At 41.7% G+C, this 10264-nt stretch overlaps 1 protein-coding gene across 1 annotated transcript; it reads left to right on the forward strand.

Annotated features, from left to right (window-relative positions):
• The first annotated feature begins 367 nt into the window (after nt 1-367).
• Nucleotides 368-9916, forward strand: LOC108414524 (B-cadherin-like). The gene is made up of 16 exons (XM_017687398.2): nt 368-513; nt 956-1070; nt 1773-2023; nt 2612-2752; nt 2834-2989; nt 4254-4398; nt 4521-4693; nt 4797-4925; nt 5934-6119; nt 6513-6757; nt 6889-7031; nt 7113-7337; nt 7677-7895; nt 8618-8748; nt 8833-8976; nt 9227-9916. The coding sequence occupies exons 1-16, from the start codon at nt 463-465 to the stop codon at nt 9437-9439; spliced, it is 2667 nt and encodes an 888-aa protein (XP_017542887.1). The 5' UTR covers nt 368-462; the 3' UTR covers nt 9440-9916.
• Nucleotides 9917-10264: the final 348 nt, after the last annotated feature.

Raw genomic sequence — 10264 nt, forward strand, 5'->3', positions numbered from 1 at the left:
CATCTTTGTTGATGTAACTGATGTCTTTTTATTTTGTTGTGTTCTCTGTTTAGTATATCTGAGTGTAAAACAAATTTCCCCTCTGGGGACAATCGAAGGAACTAAACTGAACCAAAAAGGAACTGAACTGAACTGAAAGGGTCACTGATACAGGTACCCTGGCATATGGCTGGATGTGAACATAACATGTGAACTATTCAGACTCAACTTTAACAAACAAGTTTTGCAGGTTAACACCTCAGTCAAGCAAAGCATTGTGATGTTTCTTGAGTAGATTCCCGTTTGTAGGTGGAGTCTAGAGGACCTGTGCCCATACTTGAAAAGTATGTTAGGCAATACCACCTGGTTATCTTACAAATAGCTGACTTTGTCTGCTGCACACATTTTCTCTACTTAGCCCCAAGAAGAGTTTCAGTCAGAGGGCAAAGACGTTTGGGAATTCCGCTTGAGTAGGTTTGACACATGGAGTTTTTAAGGAGTGTAGCCTTGGGAGTTCTGATCGTTTTGCAGCAGGTAAGCTATTTTGTTTCACCTGTGCACCAGGACAATGCACTTTATTTTTTAATTGGTCATCCTGACAAACAGCTCTGCTTTTATTCAAATTAAGGTCCAGGAAACTTAGAGGGGGTTAAAAAAAACAGGGTATTCCAAACTAAACACACTTTACATTTTTACTGCATTTGGCAGACACTCTTATCCAGAGCAACTTACAATTTGATGGTTTTACACAGGAAGGCAGTGTTAGGAGTCTTGCCCAAGGACTCTTATTGGTCTAGTATAAGGTGTTTACCCAGACAGGGGATTGAACCCCAGTCGACAGTGTAGAAGGCAGAGGTGTTACCCACTACACTACACCAACCACAACCACGCTCATCACAATTCGCATCACGTGTTCAGTTTTTAAGATAAATCAATGTGCTTGAGATAAATGAAGACCATTTCCTCCACCATGAAGGTACTTCCGCCTGGCTTTGCTGGATCATCACCATGTTCACCTGGATTTGATTCCGAGCTGTATATTTTCAAAGTGGACAGACAGCAGCTTCAGAGAGGCGGGCGGCTCGGCAGAGGTACGGCAGCACTCACGCAGCGCTCAGACTGTATTTGAGTGAGCTTTAGCTCAAGTATTTTTAAGTTGTTTTATTATATAAATTTGTCTGAAAATATGTAGAAACAGAGGTGGGCAAAAATATAACATGACAATACTTTCATTTTGTCATTTTTATGATACATTATAGGCATCACAGTATTGATTTTATCTGAAAATGAAACAGTAGTCCCATAGGAGAAGGTTGCTCAAGTATTCTGCTAATTTGAAGTAAGATTTAATCTTATAAAAAGGTTATCTTATTTGTAATACTTCTTCCTCATGGATATTCAGTTGACAAGTATTCCGAAGCCACTGAATCGTTCCTGTAAATGAGCAGATTTATTTATCTCTATGATCTTAGTTGGCAGCACAATGGCAGCTTATTCATGATCAGTGGTTGTTTGTACTCACCACTTCAGTATTAAAGCTCAAACGGCCACAGTAATGGTGTCTTTGCCTCATGGTGTCAGATTCTAATCAGATTTCACCTGGAGACTCTTGTATGAAGGTACTTTTTAACTGACTTTAGAGTAATATGTGACTGAAAATGAGAAGTATTGTACATGTTATATAACACAATGTTGGCGGTCCAGATCTCTATCGGAGTGCATGCTTTCTGTCCATCCCAAGAAGTCATCTTGTTCTTGTCTTTTAATGCTTCTGTCTTTCATTTTTATTGCAGTTGTTTTCAACATCTGCAGTGCAAGATCAAGGACAGTTTTTGACTCTGCAGACAAGCGCTTTCAAGTGGACGCTGATGGCACCGTGACACTGAAGAGACGGGTTACTCTACGAGAGGGTCATAACATGTTCTCTGTCCATGCTTGGGACTCCAAGGGCAAGAGACACACTGTGTTTGTAAGTGTGAAACATGAGGCCAAGACTGGCCACCATCACCAGCAGGAAGACACTGAGGCAGTCGGCCCTGCACAGGTATGTGTGAAGCTAGCCTGACCCCTAGTGGATGTATTTGGAATGGACAGTCTTACTGGTAAATGTGTTGCTTCTTTAAAGTAGTTCTGAATGACATTAATGACTTAATGACACAGCCTTTACATTTACATCAGGCAGACACTTTTATCCAGAGGCGAATGTGGTATTAGGAGTCTTGCCCAAGGACTCTTATTGGTGTAGTGGGGTGTGCTTGCAGTGACAGGGAATTGAACCCTTGCTACATGGAGGGCAGCTGACCTGTGCTCTAACCCATGATTTGTGCCTCAGACTGTGATGGCTGCATTCCTTTAGTCTTAATGATGTGGAGAACATCCACTCCCTGAATACTGCTGAAGAGATCTGATGGCATGATTAAAAATAACAGACGGCTTTGAGACGTGAGGAACTTTTTACGCATGAGGAAAAATCGGGAGTCATATGTTTGCCTGTGTGCTTTTTGGTGAAGATCCTTTTTGTGAACTTTAACATGGGAGAGTGTGTGCTTGTATTTGCGTAACTGAAATTAAAGAGACAAAGCACAAGCATGTCTGAGGATCATCACAGAATCATGCTATGTTTGTTCCTCAGAGTGAGTCCCGCTCTGCTCTCCCAGCTCTGGAGTGTCCAAAGTCTTCAAGGGGGTTGAGGAGGCAAAAGAGAGAGTGGGTGGCTCCACCAATAAGAATTGAAGAGAATGAACGTGGACCTTTCCCTCAGTTCTTGTACCAGGTGTGTAATTAATTTAACCTGCAAACCTTACAGCTACAGCTATTGTATTTTCTTTTTACCAAGTACCCTATTTGTGTCCAGATCCAATCCAGTCGTGCTAAGCAATTTAAGATGGTGTACAGCATCAGTGGTGAAGGAGCTGACCAGGATCCAAAAGGACTTTTCACCGTAAATAGAAACAATGGCTCGCTCTATGTTACAAGGCCCCTAGATAGAGAGGCCAAAGATAAATATGTGGTAAGTGAGTTTAGTTCTGCTGGTTTGGCTGGATTTTTGTTCTTCTTTTCCTATTTGCATAGGATGACTATTATTATTAATATTATTATTATTCTATTTTTTTCATTGAAAAGTACAGGGATGCCATTTGAAGCTGGAAGTGCTGAATTTCTTTCTTTTTTTTCCCCCCTTTGAATTGTTTGGATGATTTACTTGAAACAGAGCGTATCATAGTGCTGAGAGACATACACATATAACCAGCAAGGCAACTGCTGATGCACACCCTGCTGTCTCTGCACAAGGTCAAGCTACATGCATCTAGCAGGAGATTACTGCAGTGGGTAATAGAAGTGAGAAATAATTACTTGAGCTGGAAAAACACATTTTAAAATCAATATTAGGCCAATATTGAGTCACAGTAATAGTCCACAACTTCTGCTTGTGTTTACGGACATGTCCCCAATGTTATGGGAGGCAAATCCAGCCAAAAAATTAATTAAAATGAAAAACATGAAATGCAAATACAAACCTCTTGTTGTCTTTTCCAAACAAAAACTTGAAAAATAAATGAAATACCTACATTTGCAATTTCTTTTTCCACATACGCAGGAGTCATCAGTGACAGAAATAAAAATGAATTTCAAACTGTTACTTGTCATTTCATTTTAGTCATTATTCTGGTATTTCATGGCTGCATCTAAAATGGAAAAGCTAATAGAGAAAAGAAAATCCAAGCGTCATCCAAGCATAAAATGATGCATATCTGACAAAATTAAAATGCGAAATGGATAAATCAACAGCAAAGTGACAGTTTGCAATTCAGATTTCAGCACTGAATAAAAAAGCAAACGCAAACGAACATCGGCGCCACCTGCTGGAAATTTACTTTTCATTTCCCACTTTGCTTTTTCGTTTTCAAACTGACCAATATGCAAATATATGTTAAGTAGCACTAGGCGGGCTACAGGGTACATTTTAGGCCATCTTCAGACTTCAGAGTCAGAACAGCATCATTCCTCAAGCTAAATGACTACGAGTCTCGGGAAAAAACATTGTCATGTCTCAGAGCTGGTGAACAAAGTTGGCCACCAGGTGGCAAGAGAAGCAGTTCACTTCACAAACACATCTGGCGTCACAAAAGGTTCTTCCACACACTGCATTCACACTTCCAGCAGAGAAGTCTCTAAATCACCAAAACAATATAGTGCAACTTTAATTGAGTAGAACTCAAGAAATCGGTCCGAGCCTCATTCATTTAATTGTATTTTTTTCCTGCCAACTCCAGCTTCAAGCCCATGCTGAAACCGCTGATGGTAAGAATGTGGAAGAGCCCATGGAGATTATTATCACTGTGGGGGACAAGAATGATAATACACCTATCTTCACCCAAAATCCTTTCCTTGGCACTGTTCCAGAAGCTTCAGCAATAGGTATCTATAATAAGTGTCCTAAATGGGTTTGAAGCGGCCAAGATCTGCTACTTATCATGGTCTATAGTGGTGTTTTCTCCTTTCACTGTGTTCTCAACATTTCATTCTCTCTTTCTCTGAAGGGTTTGAGTTCATGACTGTCACAGCTACTGATGCAGATAAACCCAACACTGAATATGCTGATGTCAGATACTCCATCCTTAGTCAGAATCCACAAGAGCCAAACGCAGCCATGTTCACCATTAATCCGGTTACCGGAGGAATCAGAGTGAACGCTGCAGGACTGGACAGAGAGGTGAGAGCAGATATGAGATTAATAAATGTTGAGTTGATGTGGAACGAGGTAATAAATGAAAGCAGTTTCAGAACATCAGTGTAATGACCCTAATCTCTTTCAGAAATATCCTGAATACACCTTGGAGATTACTGCTAGAGATATGCTGGGTGAAGGTCGTGTAGGCACTGGAAAAGCTGTTATTACTGTAACGGACAGCAACGACCACGCACCCCAGTTTGAAAAGTCCTCGGTAAGGCGGTTATGAAACACCATGGCTTACAGAGAGAATGATTTACATTAAGCTGATCTGAATGCTGTGATTTAAATGTGTTTAATCCTGAAATGTTCACCAGGTTATTGATCTGGTTACTGATCTGACCCAGAAGTAAAGATTATTTCAATAATCTGTTAATCAGTCCACTGGGATTTCAAATAGCCAAGAAGGAAGTTGTCAGTTGTTAAAAAAGAATATTTAACATTAAAAACAACATTATTTCAACTTCTGGGCTCTTTCGAATACAAAATCATACTTTTAATCTCATATTTCTAAGTTTTAATAAAGAAAGGGAGTTTTATTACAGGAAAAGATGCCATTTTAATCATTGTGAAAAATGCAGAAGCCAAAAAACATTAATTTCCATCTAATAATGAAGCTTAGTTTCTGTGTGGTTGGTAATACACTAAAGAAACCTGATGTTTTGACTTAATCTGTTTTTGTTTGGATGGCAAGCAAAAGTCCACAGTTACTATCTGGGTTTTCAAAACATAAGGAAATGTACAATTTAACCAATCAGTTCTAAAACACAGCTGATCCTCTTAGCCAGTATTTTCTCATTCACTAAATTAAAACATGCTGAAAATCAGTGACACAGCATTATTGATTTTCTATAAGGTTTTAGTATCTTAGTTACGCACAATGATGAGCTTCTGCTGTGGATGCAGGGTTTTATCTAAAATGCTCACACACGGTTGTGCTGTCCTGCCAGATGAGCTCAGTTTCATGCTTTTTCCTGGGAGCAAACTTTTTTGGATTTTATTAAGGTGATGTTATTTTTGTCTTTTTTGTTTTCCTCAATTTTTATTTTCCCTCTTTCATCTTAAACTTCAAGCCAACTAATCAATACAACTTGTTTCCAAAAAAATGATCAATTATGTTGATTTAGCCATAGTGCATTCAATCTGATTTATTGTTTATGTGCTCAAACGAGAAAATGTAGTTACTTGTATGGTGGTATTAACGCAAGCATTTGTCCTTCAGTACAACGTGTCCGTCCCAGAGAATAAAGTAGGAGCTGTTGTGGTGAAGATGCCAGTGACCGATGGAGATGAACCTCATTCTCCTGCCTGGACAGCCAAGTTCAGGATCATTACTGGTAACAACGGAGGTTTTTTCGCTGTTAACACGGGAACTAACAAACAGGAGGGCATCATCACTACGGTTAAGGTACTTCAGTTCTCCGTTTGTTTTGGCATTTCTCGTGGCTGTGGGGGGTCTCAGTTCTTGTATTCACTGACTTTTGCTCTGTATTGGGCAGTTGTGGGCTGGAGGTTAGGGAACTGGCCCTGTGACCGGAAGGTTGCCGGTTAGATCCCCAGTGCCGTCAGTCCATGACTGAGGTGTCCTTGAGCAAGACACCTAACCCCCAGCTGCTCCCTGGGTGCCATGGATAGGGCTGCCCACTGCTCTGGGCAAGTGTGCTCACTGCCCCATAGTGTGTGTGTGTGTGTGTGTATTCACTAGTGTGTATGTGGTGTTTCACTTCACGGATGGGTTAAATGCGGAGGAGGAATTTTCCCGTTTGTGGGATTAAAAAAGTATCACTTATTGTGCTTTCAGCCATTGGACTTTGAGCAGAACAGCAAGTTCACTCTGTTGGTGGTTGCGGAGAACGACGTTCCGTTTGACAAGCCTCTGACCACGTCCACTGCCACGGTCACTGTGAACGTTCTGGATGTGAATGAAGCTCCAGTTTTTGATCCAGAGGAGAAATTCATTTCTACACCTGAAGACGTGGCGGTTGGTAGTGAACTGACAGTGTACACCGCCACTGATCCAGACACAGCCAGGACTCAGAAAGTGACGTAAGATATAATTTTATCTTGCTACTCAGACGTTCTCCGTGCCGTCCACCCTGCGTGTGGTGTTGGGTATTGTGCTTTTGCTCGGGTACGTAAGCACAGAGAGTAATTTGGCATCGTGTTTTGTTTTGCAGGTATCGTGTAGGTTCTGATCCTGCTGCCTGGGTGAGTGTTGATGGAGAGACTGGACTGGTCAAAGTGAGGAGCCCCATGGACAGAGAGTCTCCTTTTGTGAAAGATGGCATCTACAAAGCTCTGATTCTTGCCATGGATGATGGTAACCCCTTTTCCTCATCCTGTATTAGAAGGAAATGAGTAGTGGTGCAGCTTATTCTAACAGGCTTCCCCATGATTACAGATCCAACTCCAGCAACTGGTACAGGAACCCTTGTGATTGAGTTGAAGGATGTGAATGATATCGCTCCTTCCATTGAGGAGAGAGCGATCAGTGTGTGCAATAAGGAGTCAGCTCCAGTGCTGCTGTCTGTGATTGATAACGATGGGCCTGGCTTTGCTGCTCCATACCGAGTGGAACTCCAGGGAGACAGCAAGAACAACTGGACTGCCACGATGAACGAGACAAGTATGTCCTCCTTTTTTGGGGGAAATTCAATGTGGCCCCAATAGCTACATTTCCACCAAATGCCCTTTTTTTTGGTGGTAGAAGTGGTTTATATAGTGAGAGGTCACATGACACTTATTTTAGGGGAATAGGTTTTCACAACATGTCAGGCATCCACTAACAATTTTTATTTCCTCAGGTTGAACAGAAAATTCAATTTTGTGCAATTTTGTTTCCTTAAACTTAATCACCCATTTTTTAGAACCGTTGATGACTTTAAAATGTCCTTTGAAAAGATTTTGCTTATATGAACTACTTAAAGTAATTTGTGTGTGTGGTGTCCCTTCCCTTTTTGTGTAGAAACTGGAATTGTACTTAGGCTCAAGATTCCACTGGAACGTGGAGAGTACAATGTTGTTATGAGGGTTTATGACAACCTGGCCCTCTACCAGGACAATACCATCCGCGCTTTAGTATGTGACTGCACAGGAGACGATTTTCAATGCACCGAGAAGGCTGTGGCGGGCTTTGGCCTGCCTGGGATACTTGGAATACTTGGGGCTATCTTGGCTCTGCTAGGTAAGATGCTCTATTCACCTTGAAATGCGGATACACGCACGCACAAAACGACTGAACATTTGTCATTTCAAGTTCACCTCCATGTATCTACACACTTGGTGATGTGTTGTGCTAGTCTGAGTGGATCAGTCACAGCTGTTGTGTTGCTGGAGTATTTAAACATCTCCGTGTCACTGCTGGACTGAGAATAGTCCACCAACCAAAAATATCCAGTCATCAGCGTCCTGTGACCACCGATGAAGTACTAAAAGATGATCAACACAAACTGTGCAGCAACAGATGAGCTATCGTCTCTGACTTTACATCTACAGTGTGGAGCAACATGGTGTCTAGAGTGGGCAGTGTGCGAAGATTGTTTAAAAACTCCAGCAGCGCTCCTGTGTATGATCTCCTCATACCAGCGCAACACACACCACCACCACATCAGTGTCTTTGCAGTGCTGAGAATGACCCACCACCAAATAATAATTGCTCTGTGGGGGTCCTGAGCATTGAAGAACAGGGTAAAAGGGGCTAACAAAGTATCAAACAGATGGACTGCAGTCTGAAACTGTAGAACTACAGCGTGTACTAATATGGTAAGTGTAGGTGATGAAAAGGACTGTGTAGACAGAAGGAGGTGAACAGACATGGCAGTACAGTGACATTGTGTGTATTGTAATATAAACAAAGGAGTTTGGATTTGCTCTTGATGTTGGTGTGTGATGTGCTTCTCCATGCAGTGCTGCTCCTCCTGCTGCTCCTGTTTGCAAGGAGGAAGAGGGCAGAGAAAAAGGAGCCTCTGCTTGCTGATGATGACATCAGGGACAACGTCTACTACTATGATGAAGAAGGCGGTGGAGAGGATGATCAGGTTGGTTTAGTGGATGGTTTTGTTTATTTGTTCATCCACAGTTGGTCCCCGTCATGTTCTTATAATGGATTTTCATTTGCACAGGACTTTGACTTAAGTGTGCTGCACAGGGGCCTCGACAACCGTCCTGATGTGTTACGTAATGACATGGCTCCAACCTTTATGCCTGCACCCCAGTACCGGCCTCGCCCCGCCAACCCTGAGGAGATTGGCACTTTCATTGATGATGTAAGTGGTGTAACGAGCTGCATTTGTATTTATTTTTTTCCATTTTATCCCGCTTTCTGTTGAAATACAGAAATTTAAGCATATTTACCATTGTAACAAATTTTTAATCAAAACAGTTTGATTTCTTATGTGTAGCAAACCATAATTAGAAATTGTTTGTGAGGCTTTTGTCAGAACAAAAAGAAAAAGATTCAGCGAATAGCGAAATGAATGTATACATAGTACTTACGGTTACATACATGTGCTGTAGAATCTGAAGGCAGCAGACAACGACCCCACGGCTCCCCCCTACGACTCCCTGCTGGTGTTTGACTACGAGGGAGGTAGATCGGACGCCGGCTCTCTCAGCTCCCTGAACTCCTCCAGCTCTGGGGACCAGGACTATGACTGCCTGGGTGATTGGGGCCCACGCTTCAAGAAGCTCGCTGACATGTACGGGGGAGGAGAAGACGACTTACTTTAGATTCAGTTCTACTTTGGCATGAAGAGGATGAATGAATGGATAAGTGTAAATATGGTTTACAGTTTTATAGGTATTGTCACGTCACCTTGTTTTGGCTTGTCATGTCGGATACTGGAACAGCAATACTGGCAAGTAAAGAAGGCTAATCTTTAGCATATGCTAAAACGCCAACAATCAAAGCAATTAATCAATGCTATATAATATTAATATTTTGTCAAGCACCTCTGTTTATTCTAGCTCTTATATAACAAACCAGTCTGAAATACGTTTATTCCTTTCTGCACTATGGCTGTGTTTACATGCAAAGACTTTTGCCAATCCGATTGAATACACTCGGATTACAGATTCAGACTGAGGTGTTTATGTACACACTCTATTCAACAGTCTGATAGGAAATGTTTGTCTACATGTTCACTACAATAATCCAATGCAAAATGCGTGGAGTAGCACGTAGAGTAAACATTACCATGAAAGCGAGCATCGTGTGAGTATCAGTCCGAGTGAGATGAGCAGCAGTGAGCAGTGCTTGTGTTTTTAATTGCCTTAATCTGATGTCAGACTCAGAAAAACGTCCTTCACATGTACTTACAAAGGAAGCGGCGAGAGGAAGACGTTGTGCTCTGAGATACATAAGCTGGTCGTCCGTCCCACCGCCGCCCCTGCAGACCAGTTTCTGCTCCCACCATGTTGAACATTATAAAACTTTCTCCATGACGTGACGCACATGCGCAGAACGTATTTACACGTTCTGATTAATGTAATTGGATTCAGGCGTTTATACGGCTATTATTCTTCTATTTAATGGATTATTTACAGGATTACCCA

Source organism: Pygocentrus nattereri, chromosome 25 (assembly GCF_015220715.1).
Source record: "Pygocentrus nattereri isolate fPygNat1 chromosome 25, fPygNat1.pri, whole genome shotgun sequence".
NCBI lineage: Eukaryota > Metazoa > Chordata > Actinopteri > Characiformes > Serrasalmidae > Pygocentrus > Pygocentrus nattereri.